The sequence below is a fragment of the Otolemur garnettii genome, unplaced genomic scaffold, assembly GCF_000181295.1.
Source record: "Otolemur garnettii isolate 467f Iridium unplaced genomic scaffold, OtoGar3 scaffold00218, whole genome shotgun sequence".
NCBI lineage: Eukaryota > Metazoa > Chordata > Mammalia > Primates > Galagidae > Otolemur > Otolemur garnettii.
This window is the reverse complement of record NW_003852613.1, coordinates 1,455,337-1,468,405: the sequence shown is the minus strand read 5'-3', so window position 1 is coordinate 1,468,405 and position 13,069 is coordinate 1,455,337. Positions and strand designations below refer to the sequence as shown.

The following is a 13,069-nucleotide window of genomic DNA, read 5'->3' as shown; positions in this document are numbered from 1 at the left end:
GCGGCGGTGGCTCCATGGCCCGGGCGAGCTGAGGGACGCGGCTCCCGCCTCAGTCCGGCGGCAGCGGCGGCGGCTGAACAATGAAGCTCCTGAAGCCGACCTGGGTCAACCACAATGGTGAGTGCGCACATGGGTGGCGGGAGGCCGAGCCTGTAGTCAGGTCGGGGTCCCGGGTCGCGTCGGGGCCGCGCGCAGGCCCTGCTCACCTCGCCCCTGACGCCCGGTGCCGGGTGTCCGAGCCATGGGACCGGCGGGAGCGGACTTTGTCCTCGGTATAGGGAGGCCGGCGAGTCCCGGCACGTGCTCCAGGCTGGCTCCTGCGAAGTCCTCCTTCGCTCCGGGCACTGGCGTTGAGTCCTCCGCCGCCCACCTGTGGTCCGTGGCGGGGCCAAGGCCTGGCTCTGGGAGCTGGCCTTGGCGCCGGCCAACTCCTGCCGCTCGTCTGCCTAGTCCAGGATGTGCTCTGTTGGTCCAGAGTGTGAAACTGGGACGGGATTTCCCCCCTTTCCCCGTGGCCCTTAATTGGCAGAGCTAAGATCTGCGGTCCGCAGGAGACAGTGTTACTGCTCCTGTGGTTCTGATGACAGTGCCCCCCACTCGGGGAACTGGTCCTCCGGCCCGAAGGACCGCGTTTAGTGCAAAGCTGGGGCAGATGGGGTGCAGGTTTGTTTCTGTCGCCCTAGAGTTCATCCTGGTTGAGACTTGACTCTGGTACGGAGAAGTTGGTGGTAACCAGTAGTTCTGTCATAGTCCTGCCTTGTTGGCAGAACTGCTGCAAGAGTTGGTTGTTGCTCCCTATGGAGATGGAGAGAGAGCCTGCCTCCCAAGCATTTGCTGACAGCAGCGAAGCATGGGAATCATGCCAGGGAGGCTTCTCCATCTAGCCCAGGGCCTGTGGCCCCGATTCCCACCGATTTCTTGACTACTCACAGGCAAGGAGTCACGCTCATGCTGTCTTGTTCCGCATTTCTACTTTGCAGTGTGACTAGAGGGAGCTACAGTTTTCTCTTAGAGCAAGAATAGATGCTTTTACTTTTTTCGACACGTAGGTTTTTAGTTTTGAACTTGATTGGAGGATGTTCTCTACTACTGCAAGCAAAACCTCTCTTTCTGTTCTCTTTTCATCTTCTCCCCTTTCACCTTTTTGTTTGACATCTTTCCTCTTTTTCAAGGCCCAGATGAGGTCACCTTTTCTTTTTGAAACCGTTCATGCCACGTTCCCTCACTAGTTTCTGCCCTCTGGAAAGCAGGCTGTCCTTCTGCTTTTTCTTGCATGGAAGTTATGAGGGCACTTTCCATGTATCCCAGGACAGAGACTGCCCCACTCCCGTCTGTTCCCCACCACACTGAGCAACACCTTCCATGTAATGGGTATTTGATAAATACTGGCTAAAGCTATGGTTTCAATAATTTACAAAAATGCAACTAGGTTAACTGTTCCTGAAAGCAAAAGCTTTGAGTTTTAGTTTCATTTCTCCCATTGATTTCCAAGAGCATTTCCTGATCTGTAGCATGCAGATCTTTTCCAAGAGAACTGAGCAAAAGTTGTAACTGTGAATTACTATGCTTTGTGATCAGTAAAGGAAAAATTTTATTAGGAACTAGTTTGCTGTATAAGTGAAGGTCTGAAAGAATGAAGATGCTTCGCCTGAATCAGTTTGTGTGTTTACTGTCTATCTCCAGTCTCTCTTCTGCTTTCCGACATAATTTTTTCCTTTTTGATAAGTTTCTTTGTAGGATAAAAGTTTTATGCTATGTAAACATAAATAAGTCAAGACCTTTAAGTAATTACTTAGGTACAAATGAGTGAGAGATCACACCCACGTCAGCAGTCAAATTACCAGCCAGCCAGAACAGTGACCCAGGGCCTCTTGGTGTGGTCCTCTAAACATCTCTAGAATGGAGCATGATAATATCTGCTCTGCTCACTTCACAGTGTGCTGGTGATGTTCAATTAGGAATGTAGACACAAAATGCTTCCTAAAGACTGTAAAGTGCTTTAGAAATGTGGGAGATGATAACAAAAGACATTGAGATTTACCTTCTTTGAAACTTGTTCTTTATCAAATTTTCTTCCTTCTAAAATCTTTTAAAATCAACTTTGGTCTCATGGAGTGTTTAGAACTGTCAAGTAAACTACCACTATCCAGGAGGAAATGGTGTGGGTCCAGATCACTACCAACCTGGCCTTTAAATACTATTGAATATTAGGAACTGCTGGGCCCGGAGGCTGCTCAGCCAGAAGCCTGAATGGTACGTAGTGGCCAGTGAAATTGCACTTACTCTGGGTGGTAAAAAAAAAGCCATGGTGCTTTGCTGAGCATATCACTGCATTTTCTGGCTGCCTCACTTTGCCTCAAATTCCTGACCTCAAGCAGCCCTTCTGCCTTGGCCTACCAGAGTGCTAGGATTACAGGCATGAGCCACTGTGCTGGCCCAGCTTCCTCACTTTGTATTCATGTTTCTTGTTTTATTATGCAGCATGAACATACTTTTTGTTTTCAAGAGATGATGGCTTGCTCTTTTGTCAGGCTGGACTCAAACTCTTGGAATCAAGCGATGCCTAAGTGAGCCACAGACCTGGCAGAACATACTTTTTCTGTTGTTTGAGAGCTTAAAGAGGGCTGAACAGAGAGCTCAACATTTCCCCAGTGGTGGCACTGAGAACCAAAGTATGCCTGCACTTCAAAAGATACTGTCTCCTCAATTGAGAGAGGATGGAGAGGGCAAATAGAATAGGGGAGTTGAAGCAGGAGACGTATCTTTTGAAGTGCAGGCATACTTTGGTTCTCAGTTTTTTGATAATAGAGGAACCTCTAAGGTAGGGTTTCTCAACCTCAGCACTGTTGACATTTTGGACCATATAATTGTTGTGGAAACTGTTTCTGTGTTGTAGGATTTTTAGCAGTATCATTAGTCTCTACCTACTTGATGCCAGTAGCCCTCACAGTCACCACCCAGGTGTGACAACCAAAAATATCTCCAGATGTTGCCAATGTACAGTGGTAGCCAAAACCACCTCCAGTTGAGGAGCACTGGTCTAAGGTTATCAGTAAGTTAATAAATCCTGAAGTTGTAACACTGAAGTGAAATGAGCCTTGAATGTGGAATTAGATCTATTCAAAACTCCATTACTTATTAATCACTTAGGGCTTGTGACTCTACTTCTGGGCCTGAGTAAAATTATATAAAGACTCGTCTCTTCCATTTCTTTCTGCGACCAAATATCAAAGAATATCTTAAGATATGTAATATCTTCAGTGTGTCAGGCCCTGTTCTAACACACACACACATTTTACTTCGTGTTTTTGGACATAGTATTCCTTATTGTGTTTTAGGCTTGTCCAAAATAAGCTTTATCTCTAAGTTAGATTAAGATTGTATATTGGTCAGAAAGTGAAAGAGACCAGGTTTTTGCTTTTTGAAGTTGGTGGAAAAATGTAGTTTGTATGTTTATAAAATTTCATTGCGATTTGAGGCTCTTCCCATCCCTTGGCCTTTGCTCCTGAGAGTTTTTTCTGGAATTTTCACTTCTGGGCAGACAATATTTGTGCTCAGCTCTTTGGGGCAGCCCATTCTAACTGAGAGGGCTAGGACGGAAAGAGCGCTCATCCTCTTTTGGCCTCTGCTTCACACTTTAACAAGCAGTGTTATAAAAAGGTACAGTTTTATAAAAAGGCAATTGTTCAGTAGTGGGATAATTTGCCAGTTAAACACATTGGCTTACGGTATATGTCCCATTTTCCTCCTGTCCCATGATTGGATTATTTTCCCCCTACCCTGTCTCATTCCAAAAAGAATTTTAGGACATGATACTGAGACATCAGCATGAAGAATGAGTAAGTCCGATTGAAGAGGAAATGCAGCCTGAGTGGCACAATGATGAAGTGGGAATAGGTGTGGTATGGTATGGCACCCTGCCACAGGGTACTGCAGACCTTTGTCTGAAAATAGGCTAGGAGGGGATCCTAACAGTGAGATTATATGACTGCAGTGGTTGTGAGATAAACTTGCTGGTGGTTGTAGATTAGTGGTTCTCAAAGTATCCGGAGACGTGTTTGATTTTCACATCTGAGGGGTAGTGCCGTTGGCATCTAGTGGATAGAGGACAGGCCTGCTGCTGCAGGTCCCCCAGCATCCAGGGCGGCTCCCACCCAGGATTACCCAGCCCCATTGTCTTAGGGATAAGGGTGAGAAACCCTGGTCTGATAAGAGAGTCTTTGTGTACTTGTCTCAGCCTTGCAATGACGATTGTTGCAATTAGATTATAAGCTTCTCGAAGATAAGAATCTTGCCTTTCTTCGTGTACTAGCTAGTCCTCTTCTGGAGTCTTTGTGACATGGAAGGCTTTTGCTGTCTCCTGTCCTAATCTGTTCAGTGAAGCCAGTAACACATGCCTCACCCGCTCCTTCCGAGAGCTCCAGAAACGCACATTCTCTCCATCATTTTCTCCCTGACTTACACTTGTAAGTTGATTTAGGAAGATGACCAGAATATGTCTGGAAAAGGATTCAGAAGAAAATTTGGCAAGATTTTGGATAATACTTGTGGATTTTTCACTAATTATGCACCAAATTTTGAACTTTTCCGGTGAGAAGTTCTCACCGTAGGGATATAGACGTAAATGAGGCTGCCTCTGTGTATAGGAGGCTGTGTGGAAGGTGGGGTATACAGACATATAAACCATATTCTAGAATGCAGGGCAGATGGAAACGGGAGCTACAGGAGTGCGCCATGATAGCTCCAGGGAGGAGGAGCTCCTCTCCAGCAGAGTCTGGTTTGTGGATGTGTCCTTGGGCTGAGCCTTGTCATGGCTGGAATTGTGATGGCAGAGAAGGTGCTGCAGCTCACCCGACCTTCAGGGGCAAAGGCCTAGATGGAGAGAACATTTAAGAGAAGACAGGGCTGTGAGAAGTAAAGCTGAACCTGGAAGGAAGGAGAGTGGGACTGGAGGCAAGGCCTTGGACACCTTGCTGGAAGCTTGAACTTCCTTCCCCAGGGTTAGGGAAGGTAAACATTGAGGTTTTGAAGGAAGCTGGATGAAACACTCAACATGTGTCTTAGGAAGGCAGTTTATGAGTCTTGGTGAGATGCTGACAGAGGGGAGACAGGGTGGTCACAGGTGGTTGAGGTAAGAAAGAGTGGGGAGACAGTGAGGACAAGGTAGAGGTGGGATTAATGTGATGCGCTGTGATGGGCAGGTGACTGGAGGGTGTGGGTGAGAGCTAGGCGATGGTATCTTCTTAAACACTTGTTTTGTTTTATGTATGTATGTATTTTGAGAAAGGGCCTCAAGTTGTCGCCCTGGATAGAGTACCGTGGCATTACAGCTCACAGCAACCTCCAACTCCTGGGCTTAAGCGATTCTCTTGCCTCAGCTTCCCAAGTAGCTGGGACTACAGGCGCCCACCACAGTGCCCAACTATTTTTTGGTTGTAGTTGTCATTGTTTGGCAGGCCCAAGCTGGATTTGAACCTGCCAGCTCTGCTGTACGTAGCTGGTGCTTTAGCTGCTTGAGCTACAGGCACCGATCCTTATTTATTTTTTGAGACAGAGTCTTATTCTATCACCCTGAGTAGAGTGCCATGCCATCATAGTTCACAGCAACCTCAGACTCTTGGGCTTAAGTGATCCTCTTGCCTCAGCCTGTCTAGTACCTGGGACTACAGGTGCCCACCACAATGCCCAGCTAGTTTTTCTATTTTTTTTTTTTTTAAGACAGTTTCACTATGTCACCCTCAGTAGAGTACTGTGGCATCACAGCTCACAGCAACCTCAAACTCTTCAGCTTAAGCAATTCTCTTGCCTCAGCCTCCCAAGTAGCCGGGACTATAGGTGCCCACCACAATACCTGGCTATTTTTTGGTTGTAGTTGTCATTGTTGTTTAGCAGGCCCAGGTCAGGCTCAAACCTGCCAGCTTTGGTGTATGTGGCCGGCACCCTACTCACTGAGCTACAGGTGCCAAGCTTAGTTTTTCTATTTTTAGTAGAGATTGGGTCTTGCTTTTGCTCAGTCTGGTCTCAAACTCTTAAGCTCAAGTAATCCACCCACCAGAGTGCTAGGATTATAGGCGAGAGCCAGCACACCTGGCCCTAAACATGTTTTAATCTGAGAAGTGGTTGAAAAGCTGTTTTCACTTTTTGAGCAGAATTAGTTACGTGATCCCTTGGGAGGGACCTCTGGGCTTCTGGCCTTAATCCCTGAGGCCAAGTGGGAGACCTGCTGCCAATGTGGCATTCCGGAGTCTGCAGTGCGGGGAGAGAATGTTCTGTGTCTGCCTTGCCCCTCCCTTCCACCAAGAGTTGTAGACAAGTCTGCTCCTCTAGGCAGTTTGCCCGTGACCACACAGGTATCTAGCATGTGGAACAGAGGTCTGGAATGAGTCTTGGGGACCAGAATGCAATGCCACAGTCAGCGATAACACCTAGAGAGGTGAGTGGGGTGTTTTCAGTGTCCACGTTTTTAAATAGCACAAAGAGAGTGTTACAGATGTTACAGGGTTGCCTGCCCTCTTCCTTCCTAGCAGAACCCCAGTTTTTCCAGGTGTCTGCCCTAAGATCTTAACAGCCCTAAACTAGTATGTGTGTGAGTGTCAAGGATTTGTGGAGGAATAGCCATGGGATGCTATTCTACCCCTTGAGACTAGAAGGGGACATCTGCTGGGAGGTCCTAGGGAATTAGATAAGAAGAGATGCTTGAAAGGCCACTGTCTTCTCCTGGACTTCACAAGGTCTGCATGTAGCAGCCAGTTTGTGACCAGGAGGATGACAGGAGAGGAAGATGGGGGAATATGGCTCGTGAAGTTGCTAAAGTAATGAACCCTGAAGCTGGCCTGCCTCTGGACTTGTATATGAGATGGCAGGTTGCCATCGAAATTCTCTATGACTTTCTGCAGAAATTAAACATCTATAGCAGTGTAGTTTGCAGGTAAAAACTTAGGCCGAATAAGATGAAGTGACTCCCCCCCACCCCCCCATTTTATACTTGATGTGCAGGGGGTGAGTTAGGAATCACATCTGGACTTCAGCCAATCCCCAGGCTTAGTCCTTGTAACTTGTCAAATGGTAGTCTGTGTACCAAGGCTGGCCACGTCTGTCCTGGAGAGCTTGAGGGCTGTCCTCCTCCTCAGGACAGATTTTGGAACCACATGGTATAGTGTGGGACCAGGAGTCCTCTTGTGCTCAGAAATCAGACTATGGCTGCTTCTGTAGCCCTTCTGGGTGCCCTGGGGCATCTGACCTGGGAGGTTTCTCTTGAGGTGTGCTTGGCAAGCTTTCTCCGGTATTTGGTTTTTGAGAGCTGTCTGGTTGTGGAGTATTAGGAGAATTCTTTCAGGGAAAAGTAGGGGGGGAGGGCCTGTACTCCGGCCTTGGACTTTGAGTCTTCTCTGTTGGCCTAACCCAACTTCTATCAGGTGCCCTCTCTTGCGCTAATGACTATTACCTACAGGCTTACATGGGGGAGGGGTGGGTACTTGAATAAAATTGGAGTTCTGTTAGAGACTTCAATGGAAAGTAAGCTCCTACAAGATAGAGGCTTTGTCTGTCTTTCTTTCTTTCTTTCTTTTTTTTTTTTGTTGTTGCAGTTTGGCTGAGGGCCTAGTTTGAACCCACCACCCTTGGTATATGGGGCCGGCGCCCTACTCACTGAGCCACAGGTGATGCCCAACTTTGTCTTTCTTTATGCTCACTCTCTCTCTTCCCTAGGCCAAGAATGGAGCCTCACACACCAATAGTTGTTCCATAAACGTCAACAGAGAGCTGAATGCCAAAGGATAGTGGTGGGAGGTGCTGGTAGTAGGGCAAACTGTGGTGTCTGCTGTCCTTGGCTGGTATTGTTGATTTACTGCAAAAAACCTCTTATTCATCCTGGCTGGCTCTTCTAATAGATCTGACTTTCTAGTCAAATCTGGAGAATTCGGTGATGGGAGAAGTACTCTGCCCAAGCCCTTGTCCTAAGAGCTCATTTCCAACATGTTTCCATCAGACCTTTCCATTTTAGGGAGGGGAGAAAAAATGAAATTGGTAGTAAATGATTTTAAAACATCCCTGACAAAAAGAAAACCCATTTAGACCCAAAGTTGTTTCTCCTATGAGAGATTTTTACCTTGATGCATTACAAACATAGAGTGGTTCACAGGGAGGCTGCCCTGGCGAAAGCTCCTGTGGTAAGGACCAGACAGCAGGGACAGCAAACCTCATTTTGAAGGTCAAGGATAGGCCTTTATTGGAGCAGATTCCAGGCTGCCACATTCTTCAACAAAAGTTCCTGCAGAGGAGACACAATGAATTTACTCAACAAATAATGAGTGCCAGTTGTGTGCCAGGGGCTGTTCTAAGAGCTGAAAATCAGCAGTAAACCAAACAGCTTGCCAGGATCTGTTGAGTGATACTTTCCAGCCTGTGAGCCTGGGATGGAGATCTGCTGGGGTGTCCTGTGTGAGATGTGGGAGGAGAGCTTCCTGGGGGAGACACTGCAGACATCACAAATGAGCCATTACAGAGTGGTAGCTGGGTGAGTGTGGGAGAGACAGTAGGTGTAGAGGTGAAGAATGCTGAGGGGAGGTGTTGGAGGAGCAATATAGGATGCTTTGGGAAAGCTTGAGTGAGAAGGTCATGTTTGAGCAAACGTCTTTTGCAGGAGTCAGACAATGAGCTGGAAATTTTTGCATGTAGAGGGTTATTGGATAGTGCTATTGGGATCCACACCTCTGGAGGGGTGAGGGAGGCAGGACCAGGGAGAGGGAGAAGGTGAGTCGTGAGGCAAGCACAGCAAAAGCTTCAGTGCCCCTGTGGGCCCAGGAGAGTGTCCTGAGCTGGGGTGAGGGCCCAGGCCTGTGCACTCCGGCAGCCACTGTCACTGGATGTGGGCTATCTTGGGAAGGGGTCTGACCTTGGTCAGAAGCAGTTCTTCCCTTGAGGGCAGGACCTACACAGGTAAAGGCTCCTCTGGGAGCTGCTGGGGGCTGCCATCTCTCCATAGCTAGCTAAGGGAGTGTGCTTTAGTCCCTGGAGGGAGGAAACCTGGGCGTGATACCATGGTATCCACTATAGGTGTGATGGAGGTGAAGAAGACACCATCTGAGGGGAGAGAATTGCTGACAGAGAGAATGGCTAGAACTTCCATGGAGAGTTTGAGGAATAGCAGGGGTGTTTGTGGTTGCAGCAGTGCAAGGCAAAAGCACCAGAGATGAGGCCAGAGAGTGAACAGCTAAGTGCCTGGGAGGGCCTGATAGACTGCAAAAAGACCTCAATTCTCTCTGCTGTGGGAGCTGAGGGACTACCATGATTTTATATGGGTCTTAGAGGGCTTGCTGGCCTACAGTGGGACCAGACTGGGTGTGGAGGGCAAGGGAGGGAACTAGGAGACCAGTTATGAGATTGGAATAATCCAGGCAAGAGATGATCATAACCTGGACTAGCGTGGTGATGACTGTAATGGTGAAAAATGTTCAGATTCTTTGTGTGTGTGTGTGTGAGAGAGAGAGAGAGAATTTATGAATTACATTGGATATATATTATACACAACATATGTTCTGTTTACATATGATTTACATAGTAAAATGCCCAGAGCTTAAGTGTGTAGGTTGATAAGTTTTGACAGATGCATGCATGTATTTTATAACCTGTCCCCGGATCAAGGTCAGGAACATTTGCATCTCCCAGAAAGCTTGGGTTATGAATATATGGGGAAGATAGGGTAACAGAGTGGGGTAAAGAGTATGAAATAAGAGAGGGCAGAAGGATGAGATCCACATGAAAGGCAGAGTTTCTCTTAACTGGGATCAGTGAGACAGAAAGGAGCAGATTTGAGAGGGAAGATCCAGGGCTCAGTTTTAGGGTGCACCATGTGAGGCCACTGCACAGGGCCTTTCCCAAGCAGCTTTTTGGTGAGTGTGGCCTAGCCTTCATTTGGAAGGCTGTAGAGTTCTATTCTAAAGCTGTTAAAGCAGATATTTATCCTGTTCTTTTTATCTATTGACAGTTGCTGTACATGATTGTACTAAATACAGGTCTGGATAATATAGTATTTTATGATTTGGTACTTTTAATTTATAAAATATAAAATAATTTTTCCTACAAAAGTAATATATGTTCAATTTAGGAAAAACTAGAAAAAGGATAATGATTTGTTTAAACTTTTTATGTGCTCTTTCAGATCATTTGGGGAAAAATAATTGAGTGAATTGGCGATTTTAAAAACACATTTTGTTTAGGGTACACACCTTATTGTAAAAGTGTCTGAATTTTTTAAGACCTTAGCCAAATCCCCATCAGTCACCAGAGCAAAGCTAATGTTTTTGATGTGTGGCCTCGCCTACAGACCTCACATTGTACATGTAACTGGAATAGCTAAAATGTTACAATGCATTTTTCACTTAAATAATGTAGTAGGTTTGTTATTTTCTTATTTGTGGCTGTTGTTAAGCCAATGGGATTTTTCTCCCTGTGAGAATGTAGTTGTTAATTTTCTAATGGAAGTCCTTGGAAGAGGTTAGATTTACAAAAGTCTATTTTGCAGGTAACTTCTCAGGAATATCTCTGTTTTGCAAAAGTAGAGGAAAAAAAATAAAGAAACAATAACTGCTACCAAAACCTTCTTGATTGTGTGTTGGCAAATGCTACAGGAGGGTGATTAAGGTTTCTAAATGATACACCTGTGGCTTTTTTCTACTTTGAGTTCATGGCAAAAGAAAAACACAACAGTTGTATAGTAGCTGCAGCTTCCTTTTTGTGCTATTCTCAGTCTCTCAGCCATCTGACACCTGTGAGATTTCATTGTGTGGTACTTACTTGAGAATACTGGGAGAAGTTTTCGTGGTTTAAAGTGGCAGAGATAACAGCAGCAGATGGCTCTGAGAGCCAGTCCAGGGTGTGCTTCCCACCTGTAGGGCATTGGTGAAATCTAAGTCTGCATCACAGGTCAGGGGCCTGGGTTGCAAAGATTGGTACACCAGTGGCACTGAAGGTATGTTTGAATTTAGTGTTTCTGCTATGGGCTTTCTCCAGTCATTCTACAGCAACAACTATTTCTCAGTGTGCCTAAATGTACCACGCTCCAGCTCGTTGAGTAAATTGAACAAAAATTACTGAGCTCTTGGACTTTACATTCTGGTGAGCAAAATAGATAGACTTGAAATAAAGGTAATTATATAGTATGTAAGAAAAAAAAATAGGACTAGGGAATTGGTTTTGCCACTGGGGGAAATACTAGTTTTAAGTAGCATTGTTAGAATAGGCCTTAATGAGAGGGCAACATGGAGTAAAGACTTGGAAGAGGCAAGAAAGCCTTCTGGGCTGAGTGCAGGGCCCAACGCACACCACACCTGATGTGGTCCAAGAGCAGTGAAGCAGGTTCTGGGGGAGGACAGGAGGCAGGTCAGAGAAGCTGTAGGTTTGGAGTGGCTACTGGATACTCCTCCCAGGGATGCCCTTAACTGTGATAGGGCAGCCATTTGTACAGCAGCTTTGGTGGGAAGATCAGAAGTTGCCTCCCAAGGTAAGGTGTCTAGGAGATGGTGTGTAGGGCACACTGGTATGCCAAGATGACGAGTTTCTCCAGAGGAATCACTAGTTATGGAGTGCACACATGGTCACCTGCCACCAGAAAAGAGGCAGTTTTATTATGGCCTAACCACTGGTGTTTGGATCCTTAACCTCTGTTACCTTTATGTTATCTATTAGTTCATTCACACACACACACGCAGAGTTTTTAACAAACAGGATTTATTATTGAGATAATTACAGATTCACACGCAACTGTATGAAACACTGAGAGAGCCATTATGCACTCTCCCAGTGGTAACATGTTGCAAACACTACAGCATAATCTTACATTGATGCTAACTGCAGTACACCTATTTTATTCAGATTTCCCTGGTTTTACTTAGACTCATTTGTGTGTGTGTGTTTAGTTCTGTAAGTTTTATGACCTGTCCAGGTTCAGTATGGACTACCATAGTCAAGATACTGAACATTTCCAAAATTGTCATAATTATATCTTCTTCCTATATACTCCCAACTTATTTTCTGTAATTTTTTAGTTTGGCTTGATTTTGATTATCATTTTCATAATGGTGGTAAATTACATGTGACAAAGAATGCACGATCTTAATTATTTTTAAGTGTTCAGTTCAGTAGTGTCATAATTGATATTGCTGTGCATCCGATTCCCCAGAGCTTCATTTTGCAGAACTGTAGCGATTGAGCAACAACTCTGATTTTCCCCTCAACCATTCCCTGGAAACTACCATTCTACCGTGTATGTCTTTGAATATGACTGTTTATTTACCTTATATGAGTGGAATCATGCAGTATTGGTCTTTTTGTAGCTGCTTATTCCAATCAGCAGAGTGTCTGGGAGCCCCGTCCACACTGTAGCATGTGCCCGAGCCTATTCTGGTGTATAGCTTGTACTATGTCTGTTCACCCTGTCGTCCACTCGCAGATGCTTGTGAATAGTGCTGTTATGCACATGATGATAAATACCTTTTCTGGACCCTGCTTTCTCTTCTTTTTGGCATATACTCAGAAGTGGAATTGCTAGGTTATGTGGTAACCCTATGCTTAATTTTTTGTGAAACTGCTGTACATTTCCCCCAACTCACCCTCACCAATACTTGTTATTTTCTGGGGTTTTTTGATAGCAGCCATCGTGTGAAGTGATCTTGACTTGCATTTCTCTACTGGTTAGTGATATTGAGCATTTCTTCATGTGCTCATTGCCCATTTGTATGTCTTCTTTGGAGAAATGTCTAATCAGGTTCTTTGCCCATTTTTGAGTCACATTTTGGGAGGGTATTATTGTTTTTTAGGATTTCTCTTTATATTCTGGATATTAATCCTTTAATAGATAAGTAACTTGAAGATATTTTCTCCCATTCTGTGGTTTGCCCTTTTACTTTGTGTCCTTTGATGCACAAAAGTTTTAAGTTTTGATGAAGTTCAATTTCTCTTTCTTTAATTGCCTGTGCCTTGGCTCGGCGCCTATAGCTCAACCGGCTAAGGCGCCAGCCACGTACACCTAAGGTGGCAGGTTCGAATCCCCAGCTCGGACCCGCCAAACAAC

The 13,069-nt window shown here is 45.5% G+C and overlaps 1 protein-coding gene across 1 annotated transcript in view; it reads left to right on the top strand.

Moving 5' to 3' along the window:
* The first annotated feature begins 2 nt into the window (after positions 1-2).
* Positions 3-13,069, top strand: part of LOC100957290 (protein HIRA) — a 101,526-nt gene continuing 88,459 nt past the window's right edge. The window contains exon 1 of the mRNA XM_003801698.2: positions 3-117. Within this exon, the coding sequence (XP_003801746.1) occupies positions 81-117 (37 nt within the window). The 5' untranslated portion in view covers positions 3-80. The remainder of the gene's footprint in view (positions 118-13,069) is intronic.